The sequence below is a fragment of the Psammomys obesus genome, unplaced genomic scaffold, assembly GCF_907164565.1.
Source record: "Psammomys obesus unplaced genomic scaffold, mPsaObe1.curated_primary_1811, whole genome shotgun sequence".
NCBI lineage: Eukaryota > Metazoa > Chordata > Mammalia > Rodentia > Muridae > Psammomys > Psammomys obesus.
The window spans coordinates 12804481-12826470 of NW_026596131.1; the positions used below are offsets into that span (position 1 = coordinate 12804481).

A 21990-nucleotide genomic window follows, 5' to 3' on the forward strand; every position below is an offset into this window, starting at 1 on the left:
ATATATATATATATATATATATATATATATATATATATATATATATATATATATGAAAATGGAGGGCTGGAAAGGTGGCTCAGAAGTTAAGAGCACTAGCTGCTCTTCCAGAGATCATGATTTCCAGTCCCAGCAACCACATGGTGGCTCACAACCATCTGTAATGAGATCTGGTGCCCTCTTCTGGCCTGCAGGTATATATGCAGATAGATCATTGTATACATAATAAATAAATCTTAAAAAAAGAAAATGGAGTGCTATTAAATTTATACTGTGGTTTTAAACTTTGAGACTAGAGGCCAGGTGTGGTGGTGCATTTAATCACAGTACTCAGGAGGCAGAGGCAAGTGTCTCTCTGAACATCCTTTATCTCAGAAACAACCAAACAGATGACACCAGCCTGGGTAAATAAATGACTGTCAGTAGAGTGCCTGCCATGAAAGCATAGGACCCAACTTCAGATTCCCAGCACCCACATAAAAGCTACGCATAGTGGCATGCATATGTAACCCTATGAGAGAGAGGAGAGAGGTAGATCCTTGGGCCTTGCTGGCCAGCCAGTCAGATTCAGAGACCTAATCTCAAAAAAAAAAAAAAAAAAAAAAAAGAAAATGATAGAAGAAAACACCTCTGGCCTTCATGCATGAACACATAGAATTGGGCATGTTAATACAGTAATACCAAGATAACTTTTTAGTGGTCAATGTTTACTGGATGTGATTGATTTTAAGGTAAACTGTAGTTAATGATGCTGCATCTGGTCAGTACTTAGTGTTTCTGGGCAAGCCTAAATTAAATACATAGACTGTTGATAGCACTTTTTGGTTTTGCTTGTTTGTTTTTTGTTTTGTTTGGGATTTTCTTAAGTTACATGTGCTAGAAAATAACAGTAATTTAGGGGAGAACAAAATGAACTTTGGTTAGATAGAGGTAGCTGCAAGAATTGCCCAAAGGAGAAACCAGCAGGCACCCAGAGAACCTGGGCACTTCTCCCTGTTGGACAGGGGACAGTCAGAAATGCACATAGGTTCCCTGCTGCCTTTCCATCTTAACTGTCTGGTGTAGCTCAAGCTCTTCCCCTAGCTTACAGAGTAGGCTTTGTGCAATAGCTCAGGAGTTAGTTCTGGACTTAGGCCCCACTTCAGGCAGAGGTCAGCTTTCTGTTTCTTGGCTTCTTCCTCAGGGTTGCCTTCATTTTGGGATCTCTGGCTGAGAGAAGCCCACCACAGCTTCCAGCCTGTCTGGATGTTCATTGGATCAAGTCTTCCCTGAGTCCAAGCACTATAGCCCAGGTGATTAGCTATATGTACACATGCACACACACACACACACACACACACACACACACACACACACACACAGAGGCACACAGGGTGCATCGCTGAAGCTATTGCTCATCAAGGACTTTGGATTGAAGTGGCTCTGTACAGAAAATGGAGGTGCAGTTACCAGTGGGGGAGAGGGTGTGGCATGTGTAGGTGGTCACCATATTTACAGAGGAAAGCCAGCAAAAATGAAAACCAGTTGTTCTGTGGTTTAAAAAGCTACACAACAGAGTATCACCTCAACACAGGAGAATGTGGGACTAATCAGTGTCCAGGAAACAATCCTGGGACACATGTGTATCTACGGTGGGCAGCAGGGGGCATTGTTTCATAGGTCAGATAAACTGAGGTTCCTGCTGGGATCTGCCTTGCTTTATTTGGGCCATAGTAGTAAAACTTGACAAGTGAATCTTGGATCTGAAGCCCATCTTAGCAGCAAATTGAAGTAAGCCGGGGTTCCTTTGGAAAGCTGGAGGCCACTGTTCAGATCTCTGACTCTTCTCCACATTCTAAAGTAAAAGTCACAGTTGGCGCTAGACCATTACATTCTGTGGGCACAGGCTCCAGGTCAGCCTGCACTCCAGGCCTCCACTCACTACTTAGGGCTGGCTTATTTGGCACTGAGGAGTGGGTGTGAGACTTGGAGGGGTGTTGACCTTGCACTGTTCTTCTCTCACAGCTTTGCCGTGCTGTTTGTGTCCATTGGGTACAGTGGAACCAGAGGTTAGCCCTAGGCTGTGACAGCTACTACCAGAACTGGGGAGAATCCCCTCTCCCCAGCTTATTCCTCCCAGGCATCATTCCATCCTAACAAGCTCCTAGGAGCCCCTTTTATTTTTCCACCAAGAAAACTAGGTTTCTGGCCATTTTAGCTGACTGGTGCCACCCCTACCATAGCCCAGCTCTGAGAGCAACCTAAACCCTCATCAGAACTTGAGAGAAGAAAGAAATGAGAAAGCCTCTGTACAGGTTGAGTTTCTTAAATTTCAGCCGCTCTATGGAGAGTGCACATGGTGTGCTTACTCCACAGTATTTGCATTTATTTTTTATTTTATTATACTTTGTGTGCTGTCATTGTAAGTCAGCAAGAAAGAGAGTCTGGGCTCTCTCCCTCTCTCTTTTTGGTCAGCCTCGGAAGTCCTAACTCACTTTATTTTTTAAGATGAGTAACAAGTTTGTGAACTTGGTGGCTTACAGCAATACCTACCCTTTCAGTGTTTCACACCTTCTGAGAGTTAGGGGCCTAAGTCAAGGCAGAGCTTTCCCTGAAGACTCTTGTGGGGAAGGGTAAGTCCTCAGTCTTCCATGGGCCAAATTTAGTTCTTTGCGGTAATAAGATTTACAGTAAGTTGTGTCTTCAAAGCCCCTAATCAAGAGGAAGACTTTAAAGTCATTCTGCTTGAACAAAGTTTCTGTCACATAGTGAGGGAAGTGACATTGATCTTTGTCGTATTCTAATGGTTAGAAGCAAGTCACAGGTTGTCTCTCTTATACTCAAGAGAAGCCTGTCTATCTTGTTACCCTTCGATCCTCAGAGGAGATGCTTCTTCTTGCCTTCTAGTCTTGTTTCTCAGAATCATGTAGTGCGTGGGTCCCCACCCTAACCAAATGACCCGAGTGTTCCAAGCACTCCCAGGACTGCTCTAGTCCATGACTTCCAATATCTGTCAGGCACTAAATGTTAGTCAGGCCGTGATACCCTTTCCCATCAGATTTCCTCCCCTTGAGATCTTTGACTGTTTTGACCCATCCTCTCATACAGCCCTCAGAGTCCAACACATACTTCCCCAGCACAGCAGGTAACCAGGTGAATAAAGGGAGAGCTTTAAACATTTGTGATGACTAAACAAGATACCATTTCCTCTCCGCTTCTCTTTTTAGTTTGTTTGATAATGTTTACCCGCCCTTCCTAACTAACCTAAACACTGCAAGGAAATTCTTTCTGAATTAACCAGATTTTTTAAATGATGGCCGCAACCTGCACCTTGTGTCTTACAGAATGAGCTAGATAATGTTTTGATGCTTGGAGTATAGCCAGGTTAAGCCAGAATATGGGTTCTTGTGTGTCTTGCAAATGAAACTCAGGATGAGAAACAGTTTTGATTTCAGATGACTAACCTCCAGAGGCATTGTATTGACTCCTACTTTATAAATACAGGGAATAACCAACTAACAAAAAGTCAAGAAATTGGGAGCATTTCCTATCTAGATTGGTTTTGCATTAAATAACTGGGTTCCCAGTCTGCCACATAATTTTTTCTGTCTTTTTAGACATTGTCTCTCAGGCTGGGGAGATGGCTCAGAGGTTAAAAGCACTTGCTGCTCTTCTAAGGTCATGACTTCAATTCCCAGCAACCACATGGTGGCTCATAACCATCTTAATGAGATCTGGTGCCCTTTTTTGGCCTGCAGGTATACATGGAGGCAGAACACAGTATACATAATAAACATACAAATAAATCTTTAAAAAAAAAAAAAAAGAGAGATTGTCTCTCTGGGGAAAAGTGTTTTTAGAATACTGACTGGCCCACAGGCCTTATGTAGAAGCTCTTTCTTCCCTCCCTTCTGGCTGTTGCTTCCAGAATGTGAGTACTGGCCTTCTCCACCCTCCAATCCCAGGACTGTTAGACTATTTGAGAATAAAAACAAAACAACAACAACAACAACAAAAATGAATGTATTGAAAAACTATAACTTGCCCAACTCCTCTCCATCCCCACTGCCATCCCTTGCCCTCACCACCCATATGTGTCATGGTGCGTCAAGTCCAGCCTGGCCGTGACCTTAGAGCCCCATATCTCATTTCCTGCTTACTTAGTTCCCACTCCTGCAGAACCAGAAGCTGCACTGTCAGTGCAGCTTTCTTTAACAGAAGCTGGACAGAGGAGCAGGAGTTTCTTTGTAGTCCTGGTAAGCTGAAAATGGAGTGAGCATGTATGAACAGAGGAGTGACTGACTACGCATAAATCACACCAGTGTCTTAAGCATAAAAGAATAAAAAGGGTAAAAAGAATGGGTTTGTCAGCTAGGGGCCGGGGATTCCTTCACCATAGGCATACACAAGAAAAGCAAGATGCAAAATGGAGTGTGTAGTAGGGTCCCAGTTTTACAAAACAACAAATAAAATCCTTTGTGAAAACGTAGGTGGATAGAGACTTGGTTGTTGGGCTGTCTGGAGGTGAGGGAAATACACAAGAGCATGAGAGATATGGACAGAATAAAAGGGGTGAGTTAAGGTCAAGATCAAGGAAATCAGAAATAAAGATTGTACCTCTACCTCCAAAAAACAAGCTAGGCATGGTGGTTCATGCCTTTAGTCCTAGCACTAGGGAGGTGGAAGCAGACTACCTCTCATGTCTGAGTTCAAGGATAGCCTGGTCTCCAAAGCAAGTTCCCAACCAGTTACATACTGAGTCCCTATCTATTAAGTGAATTTTTAAATAAATAAATGACATTCTAGGACTGGAGACGGCTCCGGAGGAAGGGCCTGTAATTCTAGTACAGAAGTGGTAACAGAAATTTTCTGGAGCAAGAGCAAGCTGGATAGCCAGACTAGCCAAAATTTTGAGCTCCAGGTTCAGCCAGACACCCTGCTTCAAAATAGAAAATGGAGAGAGAGTGAGAACGGCTTCTTCTCAGCCTCCCGAAACATCACACACATGCTGCATGTGCACCTACAAAGATAGGAGCCACGTGCTAAAAATCAAAACAGTTCCGCTCCTCGTTTAATCAGGGCATGCCGCCTTTACAAAACCGTCCCGTGGTCCAGAGATCTTTCCACGTTCAAGCTAGACCCAAAAGAGATAGCAACTTACTGAGTATTGCTTACTAATTATAGCAGAGAAGACTGTACTCATAGAAGATTATTCCTTTGTAAGCATTAGCTGACATTAGATACCAAAAAGGGGTTGGGGGACACAAAAGCTTTAAATGGTTCTAGATTTTTCTTGGGGCCAGAGAGACAGGAGAGGAGTATGCCACCAACAGCCCAGAAGACAGAGGAAGCTATTTTAAAGCCAGGAACATACTGTTCCCTTGGCTGTCCTGAAGGCCTGCACCCTAGGCCTTGCAGGTACTTTCTTTGCTACCCTCACTATCTGGCTGAGAGCTGTGTTGATGACAGTGACTTGCTAGAGTCATTTAAATGTGTGTGTCCTTGAGTGTGTGCATTGCCTTGTTTGTGGCTGGAGTTCCAGAGCACATGCAAAGCTATTGGCCACAAATGTATGTTAAATTAATTTGTCCCTTATTCCTTAGTGTGTTGCCTCCCACAACAAGTAGCGTGTTTTTCATCACTCCTTTCTTTTTTGTGAGACCAGATTAGGGAACATACAAGATTGTCCTGAGATTTTAATGTCTTTAGGAAGGCAAGTAATGACAACAGCTTGGAAGGACATGGAAGAGTCGGGAAATAGAAGTTTCAATGAGAGTCAAGAACAGGTACAGTAGAAATAAGAATAAGGGTAGGAAGTTATGGTCCGGATCAAGGATAGTCCAGGACAACTCCAACAGTGAGGCAGTTCTGGGAGGCTAAATCTAGTACCTAATGCTAGATCAAGTGCATGGTAACCAGGGGAAAACAATGGGATTGGCTTTTGAGGCTGCTCTGTCTAGCACAGCAGACAGTTCCTTGGCTGATCTAAGATAAGAATCCACAGTGAAATAAATGTTGCCATGCACACAAAGCTCCTCAGATTAGAGACTCCAAGGGAAGACAAGACAGGATGATTCTGTAGGAAACAGCCAGCCATGAGAGGCTTTCCATCTGTACATTAACAAAGTGCTATAGAAAAGCAGTCGAGAGGAAAGTTACCTCAGTTATTAAGTGTCCATAGGGTTGGAGGACCTAAGAAAGCCAAACACACACACACATTCGCTTGAGAGTGTGCACATACATGCACACACACACACAAAATAAAGAGATAAGATTAAATTTACTGGTTTGAAAAAATACATATACCAAATGCTGAGCATGAATAGTGGCACAAAAACCACTGAGGTCCATTTCATGAAGTTTCACAACTCAGGTGCACAGGACACAAATGTCTCTGCCTTAAAACATCTTCAGCAGCATGTGACCTGAAGATGATTTAATACTCAGTGGCATAGTCCTTCTGACAAGGACTGTGTATTGAGATGCAGCAGTATGAGGCCTTCAAATTAATTCCCAACCTGATATGTTCCCAGTCTGATATGTTAGACCCTGCCATGCCACCAGTCTAACAAAAAGGGGAGATTGCACAGTTTCTAGAAAATCTGCAACCCTGTTTCTTTGTTCTTTTTACCTTTATTTTTATTCTCTTTTACCTTTATTTTTATTTTGTTTGTATAGGTTTTTGGTTTTATGTATGTCTATGTGCATACAGTGACCACAGAGGCCGGAAGAAGGTATCAGATTCCCTAGGACTGGAGTTATAAAACAATTATGTAGTGCTGGATGCTAGGAATCAAACCTGGGTCATTACAAGTACAGCCAGTGCTCTTAATTGCTGAGCTATCGCTCCAGCCTCCTTTCTCCCTGCACCCCACTTCTACCCAAATAGGGTCTCACTGTGTAGTTCTGGCTGTTCTGGAACTCACAGAGAACTAAAGACCTGCTCCTGCCTCCCAAGTGCTGGGATTAAAGGGCTGGCCCACCATGCCTGACTTCTTAAAAGAGATACTTTTATTTTCAACAAAATGAGCAAGCAGTTGCCTGAAGGCAAATCATGGGATAACTGAATTAAAACATTTGAATGAACAGTGCAGGATGGGTAAGGATGTCAGCAGTTCCTTGTGCTCAATCTGTGTCCTCTTCCTACTCTATCAGTCTGAATCAAATCAAAATGACAGCATCAGGTGTTCAATATAGAGCTCAGCAGTCAAGTGTGCTTGGTCTTGCTGGGTTCAGCCCAGCACCCGCATTGTAGGTCACAACCATGTGAAACTCCAGTTTCTGGAGATCAGACAGTCTTCTGACCTCCACTAGCTTTTGTATGCACATGATATGGTTCAGTTTTGTTGTTTTTTTGTTTTGTTTTTTGAGGCTGGCCTCAGTTTCAAGACACTCCTGCTTTCTGGGATTTGCAGGTGCACACCACCATGTCACCAGCTAGAGCTGCAGCTGCTGCTTTTGTGGAGGATGGTGACCCAGGGGTTGAACCGAGTGTTATATATGTGCTGGCTCAAGTGCTTTGCCACTGAACCCCAGTCCCATGAAGAGTATTCATAAGGATACCCAAGAAACTTCCAGCTTACATTGCTTCTAAGATGACACAGGAAAAGGAAGCTTTCTTTCCATCTTTATGAGTTTTCCCATGGGCATGCCTTATGCTATAAAATAAAAGTGTGATTAGATGTTGGCTTTTTAAATTAATAATGAAAAGTAACAGCTGAACAGTAGGAGTTGGAGGTAGAAGTGATTGCTGCTGGTGCTCTTTGTCATGTAAACATGAGCAGTTGGAAAAGAAAGCACTTACCTGGGCTGAAGAGTAGCTGGCCTTTGTTACTTTAATTTGCAGATGAATAGAATGATGCAGAAATCATTTTATTCCTCCTTCTGTTGAATACCTCTGTAATGCAGAGCCCCTACCTACCTGCTTTATTACATTTCCTCTCTGAAGATAATTTAAGGGTCTCAGTGTGCTATAAATTAAGAAAACCTGACTGTAGCAGCAGGCAGCCACTGTGGGCTTGTTTTGTTTTGTTTTCTACTTAGATATAGCTGAAGCTGCATGGTGGTAGCATACTTGGTCACACTGAAGACTGCCTATACCTAGAATGCTGTGCATGCAAATGGCGCGGAATATATCTTTTACCATGAAAACGTTCCTGCAGAGTATCTCTAAGATCATAAATAGTCATTTCTCAGAGTTCATAATATGGACAGATTCTGGAGTCCTCCGGAAGCTTTAAATACTTACTGCTGATGCCAGAGTCCTGTCACAAAGATTTTATCCAGATGGGTTGCAGCAACCTTGGTCTTGGAAGTTCTTAAGCTTTCCAAGTTAATTCTGATCTGAAACCAAAGACTGAGGAATCACTGTTTTATGGGAGGAATATTCACAGATACCCCATCTTATCAATTTAAGTTGGTTTTATTATGATAGTATTTTGTCATTGATATTTCTTACATGTATAGTTGCATATAAAATACAAAATTATTAAACACAAAGCAGCATCTCTGCATGGGTAAACAATGCTTGGCTGAGGCTTTTGGGTACATTATTCCTCCAGTTCATCTGTGGAATATACTTGTCACCCTGTGTTAGATCCATTAGGGATATAGAAACCTTACAATGTTAAAAATGGCTGTATTTCATTCAAGGAATAAGCCGTGATAAAAGGATTGACTTTAGTGCTAGCACTCAGGAGCCAGGGGCAGGCAGGGATCTCAGAGTTTGAGGCCTGTCTTGTCTATATAATGAATTCCAGGCCGCCCAGGGCCACATACTGAGACCTTGTCTCAACAAACAAACAAACAAAAAGAATCAACTATAGAAAGTAGTTTGGGCCTTAAGCTGGTGAAGCCCTGTCTTTTTTGAGACAGAGTCTCCCTTGTGTAGCCTTGACTGTCCTGGAACTTGCTCGAATTCACTGCAGTCTACCTGCCCTCTGCCATCTCTCCAGACTGGTTTATAGAACTTTTTGTTTTTCAAGACAGGGTTTCTCTGTGTAGCCTTGGCTATCCCAGAACTCAATTTGTAGTTTAGGATGGCCTCAAACTCACAGAGATCCCCCTGCCCTCTGCCCCCCGAGTGCTGGGATCAAAGGTGTGCACCACCAGTGACCAGTATGTGAAGCCCTGTCTTAACAGGGAGCCCCCACTGGAAGGCTGGTGCACGCACGGAGCAGTGCACAGATTGGCTGAGTGAGCAGCAGGAAGCACTTCGAGCTCCCTTTGTTTTTGGAGGACCCAAGCAAAACCCATGCCAGTCAGAATCAACAGTTGTGATTCTCCTTCCTCAGTCTCCCAGATAGTTAGGATTATAGTCCTGTGCCACCAGGCCTGGTTGTTTTTTCATTTCTTAGTTGGCTTTAAAGTGGTCATCATACTAATACTGCTTTTTAAATATTTTATAGGGTAAAGGAACAGGAAACACAAGAAGAGGAACGTTTGATGGAAGAAAAGAAAAAGAAAAAGCAGGAAGACAAGAAAAAGAAGGAAGGTGCTCAGAAAAAGGTTTGCTAGAGTTCCTTCTTTTGTGCCGTTGTATGTCATCTCTGCATTAACATAGCTATCTCATGGCCAAGCTTGGTTCTGTTGTTGTTTTAAATCAATACACTAAAGTGTGTTATCAGTAAATAATAGATACTTGGCTAGTGAAATGAGTATAGGATGCCAGCTGCAAAATGTCTTTTCTAAAGAGCCAGACATACTGAAGCCATGTTTCCAGGGGCTGTATAGTTAATGTATAGTGCATGTTCATGCCTCCTTCTGAGAGTGGACTGTGCCTAGCTCAGAGCAGACCCATCTAAGGCATCAGGAAGGACCATGAAACTGACAGCATTAGAAAAGCTAGAAATAACTCTTGGTGTGATGGTGCACACCTTTAATCTCAGCGCTCAGGAGACAGAGGCAGGGGAATCTCTGTGAGTTTGAGGCCAGCCTAGACTACAAATTGAGTTCGAGGACAGAGAAACCCTTTCTTGAAAAACAAGAAGTTCTATAAACCAGTCTGGAGAGATGACTCGAGAGTTAAGAATATTTGCCGCTTTTCCAGAGGACCCAAGTTCAATCCCCACACTTTCATCAAAAGGTCTGCAGCCACCTATAACTCCAGCTCCAGGATATCCGACACCCTCTTCTGGATCCTTTGGGAACCTGCATTTACCTGCACAGTCACGCACACAGAGGTGCACACATACACATAACTAAAAACGGTCTTTAAACCTTACAGTTATATTTCCATTTTGTTGCATGTAAAATAACCAATTATATATCTATCTTTGTTTTCATCTATGTAATGTGCCTGGTGGTTTGAACAATCCCTTCTAGCCTACTGCAGATAGAGAGTTCAGGTGGCTTCCATTAAAACTTTTTTTTTGGCCATAAAAACTTAACACTGATATGTAGTCACAGCATGATTTTTCTCACTAGTAAATTAGCTGAATAAAGGCTTTCTTTTAAATTTTCAAGAATTAAAAGTTTTAGTCCCAACACTCAAGAGGCCGAGGCAGGCAGATCTCTGTATTTGAGGCCAGCCTGATCTGTGCAATGAGTTCCAGGATAGTCAGGGCCCCCTGTCTCAGAGAAACTTAAAAAAAAAAAAAAAAAACCTAAAATAATTAAAAGTCTGCTTATAAACTCGTTAATGTTTATTAATGTGTGCATTCCACACAACTGTTTCTAAAGAGTTTCTGATTTTTTTTTTTTCAGGCTGCTGATCAAAAAACCAAAGGTGAGTTTATTTGTTTGTAATAATGTGTTTTGTAAGGGGCATACGTTTTATAGCAGTATCAAACATTGCGGTGAGGTGACTTGTAAAATTTACGTTAATGGGTGTTTTACCTACATGTGTGTTTGTGCACCAAGTCCATGCAGTGTCCACAAAGGTCAGAAGAGGGCCTTGGGTCCCCAGAAATGGAATTAAGATGGTTGGGAGCCATCATCTGACTGACTCACAGTGGAACCCAGGTCCCCTGCAAGAGCATCAAGTGCTGTTAACCGCTGAGCCATCTCTCCAGCCCTTGAAGCTTACTTTAACTGATAATTGATGATTAAAAAACAAAGGATCTTTGTTTTTTACTCTACTTTTTGATTTTTCGAAACAGGATTTCTCTGCATAACAGCCCTGGCTGTCCTGGAACTCACTTTGTAGACCAGGCTGGCCTTGAACTCACAGAGACCTAACTGCCTTTGCCTCCTCTCCTGAGTACTAGGATTAAAGACCTGCCTATCACTGCCTGGCAACTAGATTCTTTTGTTTGTTTGTTTGTTTGTTTGATTTTGTTTATGTTTTTTACTTTTATTATACATTGTGAAGCTCTTCATTTATGACTGGTGTATATATTTATTGTTCATTTCATTGTCATTATGTTAATATAAAACTGCCTAGAAAATGTTACCTGTGTTTTAAACAAATTTTTCAATTTCCTGTTTTCAATAAGGATTTTCAATTTTCAATAAGGATTGAATTCAGAAATAAAAAGACTCAAAACTTTTTTTTTGTTTTGTTTTGTTTTGTTTTTCAAGACAGGGTTTCTCTGTGTAGCCCTGGCTACACTAGCCCTAGACTCACTTTGTAGACCAGGCTGGCCTCAAACTCACAGAGGTCCGCCTGCTTCTGCCTCCCTGAGTGCTGGGATTACAGGCCTGTGTCATCTTGCCCAGCTAAGAGTACATGTTTTTAAAGCTTGAAATTTTTTTTACTGCTAGGTATTTCCTTGCAACAGAGTCTGCTTCTTTGTTACTGCCGTGTGAGAGGCTTCTTTCCAGAGCTTCCTTGCCTGTTGTCTTAATAGTAGAAACACAGGTAGCTGTCAGTGTGCCTCAGGCATGCTAGGTGTGCTGCAGGTGCAGGTTCAAAATGAGCTCAGAGAACCCCAAGTCTGCCACTTCATACCTGACACAATAGGGACTTGCTGATGATTAAGAACAAGCACACACTCATAGGTGCTGGCGTTAAGACACAGCCTGATTCAGTGATGAGATGTGTTTATAACCTGCTAGTTGTCTGTTGCTTCCCTGTCATGGCCTGGCAGTATGGTGCAGGGGATGCATCTGCCTCTTCCCTACCTTTTCCCCAGAACTTTCACTTAGCTACTGCCTTTGTGCTCGCCCTGTTCTAGGCCCTGGCATTGATGATTCTCCTTGTTGCTGTTGTTATTGCCAGGACCAGTAATCTGAAGCTACAGAGTTAGCTATCAAGCAAGGAAAGTCTGTGGGACATCACACAGCAGACCCTTGCCCACCTCCTATCTGAGGCCAGTGGGCTTCAGAACAGTGCATGTCAGGAAGGCCTTCAGAGAGCAGCAGCCCTCCAGCAGGGGTGGGTCTTAGGAGCCCCGCCGCCTCTGTCAGGCCACTTCTCTCTCCCTTCTAATTTGAAAGTGTGCTTTCTAGAAAGTCTGCTTTGCAAAATTATAACTAAAATAGAGATCAACATTAGCTAGCTTTTCTTTAAAAAAAAAATGTATTTACTTTTATTTTATGTGTTTGGGCATTGTGCATATATGTATGTCTGCAAAGGCTGGAAAAGACCATGTGCAATCCCCTGGAACAAGAGTTATAGATAGTTGTGAGCTGCCGTGTGCATACTGGGAATCAGAACCTGGTCCTCTGCTAAAAGCATCCAGTGCCCTTTAACCATCTCTCCAGCACCTGGCCGTTTTTTTCAAGTCCTGACCTGTGATTTCTTTGTGGAAGTCTCATTCTTGTTTTAAAGATCAGGCCAAGTAGATGAGTTGTGGAACACCTTTTTCTGACGCCATGCCTTGAAGTTGTACCAGAAGGAGACCTGCTTCCTCCCCCCCCCTTTTTTTTTTTTTGGCTTTTCAAGAAAGGGTTTCTCTGTGTAGCATTGGCTCTCCTGGACTCACTTTGTAGACCAGGCTGGCCTCGAACTCACAGTGATTCTTCTTCCGCTGCCTCCCAAGTGCTGGGATTGCATAGTGCTGGGTGAGGTGGCATATCCCTCTCTGGGGATATGGAGGCAGAAAGGTTCCTGGCACTTTCTGGTCTAGTTCTGCCAATTGCTGAGCTCTAAGTTCATCAAGAGAGCTTTTCTCAAAAAGTTAGGTAGAGAACGATAGAAGACACCCAGTGTTATTTCTAGCCTCTCTGCACTCGCATGCACACACGTGTACACACACACACAAGCACATGAACAAACAATCCTAAGAGAAACTTCTCCATCCTAAGCTAATTTCCGGTTAATATTTATTAGCTTTCCTTTACATCTCATTATGTATTCATGTAAGTACGCATAATCCACTGCTTTCCACAATTTATACTCCCCTCATGCCTAAGCATTAAGCCATTTAAAAGCCTTCCTGGCAGCCTGTTCACATACAGAATCATCCTGTTAAATTCTCCTGCACATTATTTTTGCATTAGTGACTAAAGAAGGGCCGCTAAATACCCAAGCCTCCTGCCCTAGTGAGGCCCTGAGTGACCTCATGACAGAGAAAGTGCTCGGGTGGAGTAGATAAGATCCTGTAGTGAAACAGTGTTAACTTGGGTGTTACTTCTGCCTTGTTCAGTAACTGGTGTCCAAATAGCAGCAATCTCTTTATTTAGGCCCTTACCCTTAATTTGGGTATGGTAATAATAGTTTTATTATGTGAACTTTGTGAGCCTCAATTTTCTGCATTGTTTTCTGGGCTTTTTCATGGGTTGATTTGGGAGTAGATAGCAGAATTAACCACCGTCACATGGTGCCACTCATTGATTTCAGTTTAATTTTTGAAACTTTATTATTTATACAGTATTCTGCCTGCACAGGTGCCTGCAGGCCAGAATAGGGCACCAGATCTCACTATAGATGACTATGAGCCACTGTGTGGTTGCTGGGAATTGAACTCATGACCTTTGGAAGAACAGCCAGTGCTATTAACCTCTGAGCCGTCTCTCCAGCCCCCTAGCTTAATTTTTTTATGTTCATGAAATAAGTAAGTAAGTTTTCCTATTAAAAAGCTCAAAGTTAGTCAGATCATCTATGAACACAAGTACTCTGTATTTCAGTTATGGCTCCTTTGATGAGATTACTGAGTTAGGATCTTAGTAGTGAGTGTGGGACTGACATGTTCATATTGTAATAGCTACTTCTCAGAAAGCCTTGTCAGGGCTTTATTAAAGTCACTGTAAACCTTCCAAAACCATATCCTCTCAGTGCATGGGGTGGGAGTTAGGTTTCAGAGTCACAGGTTACATGCACCTCACCCAAAACACAAAAGCTTTTTATCAACATGAATGAAGAATGCTCGGAATATGAGTGTTGTCCTAACATTATGGTATAGAGATGAATAGTAATGAGAATTCCATTCCACATTCACTGAGTAGGTGGCACCTCTATGTAACTAGGGTAGCCAGGGCTGTATGAATCCTCTGAATACAATAATCAACAACTAGTATTGATAAATATCAGATCTGTTTCCCTGAGTTTGATAGTAAATAAAAGTGCCAAAAATTTCAGACATACACTCGTTTGCTTCTGACTGCACCACACATTTTGAGGGTGCGTCTTATAAAGGCTAAAAGCTAAAAGACTGTTCAGTGGCCTCAGCAAAGTGCTTTATGGTGTGACACTTTGTTTGCCTGTTGCAAGATTAATAAAATCTTGGAGTAGAAGGCTCTGTCAGGATTTTCCAGTGTTGAGTGAGGCAATGCCATCCTAAGGAGATAAGTGGTTTATGCAAGCTCGACAACTAGGTAGTGGCAGAATTAGAACACTGGTCTCCATTGTCAGTTGTATGCTGTTTCTGCTACCACACAGCACCTGGAGACAGGCTGTGTAACTTCTCGCTGGTGGAAGGAACTTAGGCTGTTGAAACTTTATGGTTTTCCAACAAGACTGAAACTCCTACAAGATTACGTGAAGGACCCTTTAGGCGGAACATCTTTTAGGATTTTGATTGTTGGATTTCTCTCTGTTGTTCTCTGTTTAAGGGAATTTTTAAATTCTCTTCAACCTGGGGGGCAGAGATAATAAATGTGTTGACTTTCGCCATAGTAACTAAGGGAAGTGTGTTAAGACTTAAGGTGTCTTTAAATACATAGGCTGTTTTAAAACATAAAAACATACTGCTAAAACCCAAACTCTAGGCAGGTACATGGATATGTAAGTTCCTATTCTAAATTTTAAACAAAATCATGGCCATAGGTCCAGCAAGTGGCACTTATTCCAGGTCCCTGTACAGTATCTGCTCAGGACATCTCTCTGTTTGGTCTGACTGGTCACTGAAACTTTAACCACAAAGGCAGTTTCTGAGATTAGGAAATTATAGTTCTTAATTCTAAAAGGGAGCTGGAAGTCTGCTTTCTGAGAAAGAATCTGATAATTTGAAAGCCCCATTTGTCCTTTTTGTGTGTATGTGTGTGTGTCTAATAGCTTTATAAGTTATAATTGAAATGCAGTAAATTGCAGTTTGCTACATGTTAGAATTTGTGCCCCTGTGAAACTATCACTACTATCAAAATGACACCAGGCAATCCCTAACAGTTTCTCTGTTCCCCTTCACTCCCATTCCTTCTTGTCTCCTTCTTGGCCACCTGCCCTGAGCAAACACTGGCCTGCTTCTGCCATAGAATTAACTTCCCTGGATAATATATAATCAGTGGAATCATATGCCATTTTACTCAGTTCAGGAGAATACTTGGGGATTCGTTCATGTGTTGCTGGTTCATTCCTTCTTGCTGGTTAGGGTTTCATTGTGCAAGGCATACCAAGAGTCTGCATACCATTCACCTGCTCCTGCGCATTTGAGTTGTTTCTGTTCTTCAGCTTTTAGGAACATTCACGTCCAGGTCTTGGAATGGTATAACTGTACTTTCTTGAGTAAATACATGAAAGAGAATATTATACCTTTTTTTTTTCAAGAGGCTGCAAACTGTTTTTCAAAGTGATTGTACTGTTTCATAATTCCACGTTGCACCAGCACATGGTTTAGGCCTTGTTATGGTTCCTAATAATTAGTGGTGTTTGTCTTACTTAGGGTTTCTATTGCCTTGATGAAACACCATGACCAAAAAAAGAAGGGAGAAAAGAGTTTATTTGGCTTATACTTCCACAGCACTGTTCATCATCGAAGGAAGTCAGAACAGTCACTCAAACAGAGCAGGAGCTGATGCAGAGGCCATGGAGGGGTGCTGCTTACTGGCTTGCGCCTTATGACTTGCTCAGCCTGCTTTCTTAAAGAACCCCAGATCACTAGCCCAGGAATGACTCCACCCACAGTGGGCTACCTCCTCCTCCCTTACTCCCAACAATCACTAATTAAAATCATGCCCTAAGCCAGGTGTCATGGCACAAGTCTGTAATCCCAGCACTTTCAGAGACAGAGGCAGGTGGATCTCTGTGAGTTTAAGGCCAGCCTGGTCTACAGAGTGAATCTAGGACAGCCAAGGCTACACAGAGAAACCCTGTCTTGAAAACAAAAACAAATAAACAAAAAAGTACCGTGCCCTATACTCTTGCCTACAGCCTGATCTTATGGGGGCGTTTTCTTAATTGAGACTCCCTCTTCTAGATGACTTCAGCTGTGTCAGGTTAACATCCAACTCTGCAGGACGGTGTTGCACATTATTTTCATACCTTACTTGTCGACTGTGCATCGTCTTTGAGTAGTGTCAGCTGCCTGTCTTCACTTACTTGTGATTCTCAGCTGTCTGCTTGCGCTGCACAGAAAGGGTTAGTACTGTCTCCTGTTTGCCTGATGTCTCTGTCACTGTCCTCTTTCTGGACTTGTAGTTACTTGGTAACGTTGAAAGATGATGACATTCTTGCACAGTACAAGCTTGCATTAGTCACATTCTGCTACTGGAATTTACTAGTTAGCTCATTCGCTAACTTAAAAGGTTGATAAAGACCTATTGGAAAGATGCTCTAGGTAAGTTTCTTGTTCTCATAAATAGTTTACTAGAAAGTTGAATACATAAGGAAGTAAATGCAATAAAATTTCTGGATGATGTGATCTACTTAAGTCGTATTTTCTACCTAAAAGATTTACAGTTAGTCATCTTTAAGTATTTCTGTCCCTTTAAGGGCTAGAAGATTATCTGCTTTTAAAAATAAATGAGAGAGTGGGACATAGTGGCTCACACATTTAATCCCAGCTTGGGAGGCAGAGGCAAGTAGATCTCTGTAGTGCTGGGCCAGCCTGGTCCACATAATGAGTTTTGGGACAGCCAAGGCTACATGGAGGACCCTGTCTCAGAGAGGAAAGAAAACAATTTTTCCTTATAGGCCCCAGTGTCTGATGGAGGATGGATGTAGATTGCAACCATGTAGACAACTCCATGTGTCTTTGGTAACTGCAGTGGCTGTTGGGCAAGACAGTAACATGGTTGGATGAGAACAGAGGGCAGAGGGCAAGGGAAACTGAAGTAGGCAGGGAGTTATGGAAGGAATCCGTGGGAAGTCCTGAACTGAGAGCTGAAAGGTGACTAGAACTTAATAAGCCTGGATGAGAGAGGGGAGAGAAGTTAGGACCCTCCACAGAGGGAACAGGCTTTGCTGGGCTTAAGGCTGGGTGGTACAACATTTTCTAGAATCAAACAGAAGGTTGGCGCAGCACCTGAGGAGCTGGCAGAGGAGAGCATGTGATCAAGGCCACAAGGTCCTGGCCTGCTGCAATGGGGCCTTCCTTTCTCCCTCACCAGCTTCACTCAATGTTTTCAGTGATTTGACACGGGCCCCCTCTTCTGGCAGATTGCGCAATTCTATGTTTGCTAAAAATAGACAAAGATTTTAGCTCTTTTCACAATCCACCAGTTTGTTAAAAATAATGCATCACACTGTTCTGTCGAAGGTGTATTCAGCATATCCATGTCCTGGAAGAACCGAGACCCAGGTATACTTAAGCCCCTTTCTGAGATGGAGGAAGCTCTCTCTGTCCCAGAGAATGCAGCTGTGTGAGAAGGAGGGGCAGGAGAGCACTGCAGGCACTGGAAAGCTTTCTGCTTCCTTGCTTGTCTGCCCAGTATGTGCCTTAGTGGAAACTGACATAGATAAGAGTTCGGAAAGGCCAGTAGGTTTTAATGCTGTACTAAAGCTCACTCGGCTTTAACATAACATAGTTTCCAACCTTATCTTCTTTTGAATGAAATAATTGCTATTGTTAGTAACCATTATTAAAATAACTTTACATTTAGTGTTAATGTTATCTAGGGCACTATTATTAAGAATAGCAATTTAATTTTAATACCATTTCAGAGTAACTGTTAATGCACTGGGACAGAGTATAACTCCAAATATTGCTTCTCATGCCCACTGGATCACACACATGGCCTCTAGCTGCCATCTGCCCTGCAGCCCTAGGACAACAGTTGGATAAATAGATTCATATGTCTGTTGAGCAAATGAACACCTTCCTCAGAAGACCACAAGGCAAAGAAAGACACAGGAGAGGTGATTTGAGTATGTCTTAACCAGTGGCAGTAGTTTGACCATGCACGCTACATTGAAAACTCTGTAGCAGTGGAATGTAGGAAGGAATGGGTAGGCAGCAGGTACCATCCTGTCTCTGACACCATAGCAGCACCAGGGAGCTGGAAGCCAGGCTGAAGGCCAGACTCTAAATAGGTTACAACAGCCCAGCAGAGAGGATGCTGGCACCACATGAAGGCCAGGGAGCAAAAGAGCACAGTTGTGACTGGAAGGAAGAGGCACAGTTCTTGTCCTTGGGCTCTTAGATAGAGATGCTGAGACTGAACGTTTGGAAAGGTTTCCCAAGTGACACCTGATCTTCTGCAGCCTGGTCTGTGGAGGACTCAACCCTGTGGACTCAAATGTTGCTGGATCAACTGCCGAAGAAAACAAAATTACTTCTGGAACGCTTCAGAGATTGTTGCTTTCTTATGCCAGCAGGTGTCACCCTCACTTTAGAAAATGTGAAACTAAAATTTTTAGCTTGCTGAAAGCTTTTTATATATCAACTGTTCTTTTGTAATGTGGCCTTAAATATGTTTGTCTGAAGAAAAGGATGGCAGTATTGTCTTGACACCCTGTGTCTTGGAGCAGGAATAGAGGCAGAACTTTAGATCTCTAAAAAACAGGGAACCAAAACAAACTGGCTTAAATCAGACACTTCATCAGTACATCATGTAAAGAAGCCCAGGAGTAGTACACCCTGCTCAGGATTGTTGGCTGCCTACCTCACTATCTTCCTTGTCCAGTCATCTCTTCTTTCTTTGGGTCCCAGATGACCATCCCAAGGTGTTAACACTTCAGGCAGCTAGAAAATAAATATGCTGATCAAGAACTCAGCATGTTCACATTACTCTCCAGGACCCCCAGACTTTTAGTTAGCGTAATATATACTAAATGATATTTTTCCATTTGGGAGACAATATGCTCTGTACTCCATCAGTGTGGAGTACAGAGTTGTAAGTGGAATCTGTCACCTGAAACAGCCTCTAAGAAAACAAATTCTTATGTGTAATATATTTCTGAGAAACCTGCTCAGACTTCTCTTTCTAAGGAGCATGTTTCCATTTTCTGGATCAGTACTGTCCGACGGAAACATAATGCAAAGGCCGAGAGTGTACCTCAGTAATGGAGTGCATGCTGAATGTGTGTGAGGCCCCGGTTTTGATCCTCAGGAGGGAGAGAAGAAGAGGAGAGAAAAGAGAAGGCGGAAGAAAAGAGAGAAGAAATTCAATTTAGCCCACAACGATGACATACACCTATAGCTATATAGGTGGCTGAAGCAAAGGATCACCTGGGAATGTGAAGCCAATCTGGGCTTTGTATTTTGTTTTGATTGAGTCATGGTCTCATGTAGTTTGGGCCAGCCTTAAACTTGCTATATACCTGAGATTACTTTGATTGCCTTCACTTTAGGCTCATGTCAGCACACTTGGTCTTGATGATAGTCTCTGTCTTATACTCACAGCACATCTCAGCTAGTACATTTACCATTCAGTAGCCTTGTGTGGTTATGATTATTACGATTGTTGCTTTAGTTGGGAAAGAAATGATAGGTTGTACTTCAGTGCTCTCCTACAGAAAGAGACACTCAGCTCGTCCCCAGGGACTTGTTGCTCCACTCTTGGCTATCTTCCTTTAGAAGGGAAATGACTTCCAAGTGTCCCTATGTAGCTGACAGCTGAAGATAAAGCCTGAACTCGGGGCTGAAGGCAGCACTGGTTGTGTTTGCCTCAGAGAGGAGGCTGTGAGAGAAGGTGCCCACTCTTGAATAGCCCAGAACATGATTGAGAACAAAAATTTGGAGTCCATTAGTGTGAAAGACCCAAAGAACAGTAAGAGATGGGATGCTCCTCCTGACCGGCCTGGTGAGTGTGGCTCTCTTGAGCCTGGAACTCACTACTGGGATAGAGAAATACCACTTAATGTGGTATTTCCTGTGACTTTCTCTATTAAAACATCACTGCCCCTTTCATTCTGTGACAATGAACAACATCTTCACAGCAAAGTACACTGGGGAGGGGTGTTTATGTTTATTCAAAATCATTTGTATGCTTTGAAGTAATTTGGGCAGGAGACATGGGGATGTATGGCTACAGTCCTTTTCTGGAGGTCTTATGTGTCCAGTAGTATAATAATAACAAATAGTTTCTGTTCCTGTAAACAGCAAATTTCTCCTGTAAAGGCCTGGATGATAACTATTTAACTGGCCTCTGTCATGCATTCTTTTCTTTCTTTTTCCCATCCTTTAAAGCTGTGGAAAGTGTTCTTTGAGTTTCTGCCAATCTTTATTCTGTCCTGGTAGCAGTTATCAAGGGGAAAGGGACCCTTCCTGGATATCATCAGACAAGCAACATGGCAGAACTGAATGTTCTGTATTCATGTCTTAGATTTTGGTGGCTTAGACTGAAAATAAAAGTGACAGACTTGCAGCATTTGCTTGCTTAGTGTGAATTCCTCTTTTTGTAATGGATTTAACAACAACAACAACAAAATGGCTTTGAATTTGTCCTTTTGTCTAGTTCCTGCCCCTTGTCTTTTATAAGAACAGGAGTGGTGGGGGCTGGAGAGATGGCTCAGAAGTTAAGAGCACTGGCTGCTCTTCCAGAGGTCCTGAGTTCAATTCCCAGCAACCACATGGTAGCTCATAACCATCTATAGTAAGATCTGGTGTGCAGGCAGAATGTTGTATAAATAATAAATCTTTAAAAAAAAAAAAAAAAAAGAACAGGAGTGATATAGTAGGAGAGCTCTGGGCCTGTAGTTAAATACATGGCTTCTGGCTCTGATCCGGGGGCTGTGTTGTTGTTGGCTTAGCCATCTCTGTGGCTTTTAAACTCTTTCCTTTTGAAAGATTGGTATCTGTTCTATTAAACCTAGAAAATATGTAAACCTCTATAAAACAGGTTAATCTAATACCCAATCTGTACGTCTTTGTTTCTGCTCTGGAGAGTCATGGGTAGAAAATTCATGGCACACGAAAGTACCATCGGTCTTTCTTCTTTCCCAGCCACTGATCCTGAGACCCACCAAGTGCACACATGCCACTAAGAAAAAAGAAGAAAAAGTAAACAAACAGCACTTCTGTGTGATGTCCGCATTCGAGAAATGCGTCACACAATGAGAGACTACACAGTCTTATTCTTAAATGAGAGTTAACGTGTAGCACAAAGAACAGTGTGTTGGTCGTGTTTTGCCTAGTTGCTTTTATTTTTGTCTGCAGGGTAAAGTCAGATTTATCTTGTGGGAATGAGAAGCTAAGGCAGGCTGGTAATACAGTAGAGGTGCTGACATCAAAGGCCTTTGGATGGGTTGTTGATGCAGTAACAGAGGGTTAGTGGGAAGCACTGAGGGCAGGGCATTGCCCTACAAAGGCACACTGAGAGTCTTAGTCTGAACCCTATAGAGAGAGGATTCATTCAGTGGTTTACTTGATAAGCACAGGTGACAGAAAGATAGAAAAGTCCTGAGGGCACAGACAATGTACTGGTTACCAAGTAGACAATGGAATCCATGCTGGAGCCGGGCGTGGTGGCACACACCTGTAATCCCAGCACTCAGGAAGGCAGAGGCAGGTGGATCACTGTGAGTTCTTCCAG

The 21990-nt window shown here is 42.6% G+C and overlaps 1 protein-coding gene across 4 annotated transcripts in view; it reads left to right on the plus strand.

Annotated features, from left to right (window-relative positions):
* The window catches only part of Tnrc6c (trinucleotide repeat containing adaptor 6C), a 114397-nt gene that overhangs the window by 30120 nt on the left and 62287 nt on the right, over window positions 1-21990 (plus strand). For all 4 annotated transcript variants that reach the window (XM_055592378.1, XM_055592380.1, XM_055592381.1 and 1 more), the window contains exons 2-3: window positions 9387-9486; window positions 10684-10705. In XM_055592378.1, the coding sequence (XP_055448353.1) occupies window positions 9387-9486; window positions 10684-10705 (122 nt within the window). The remainder of the gene's footprint in view (window positions 1-9386; window positions 9487-10683; window positions 10706-21990) is intronic.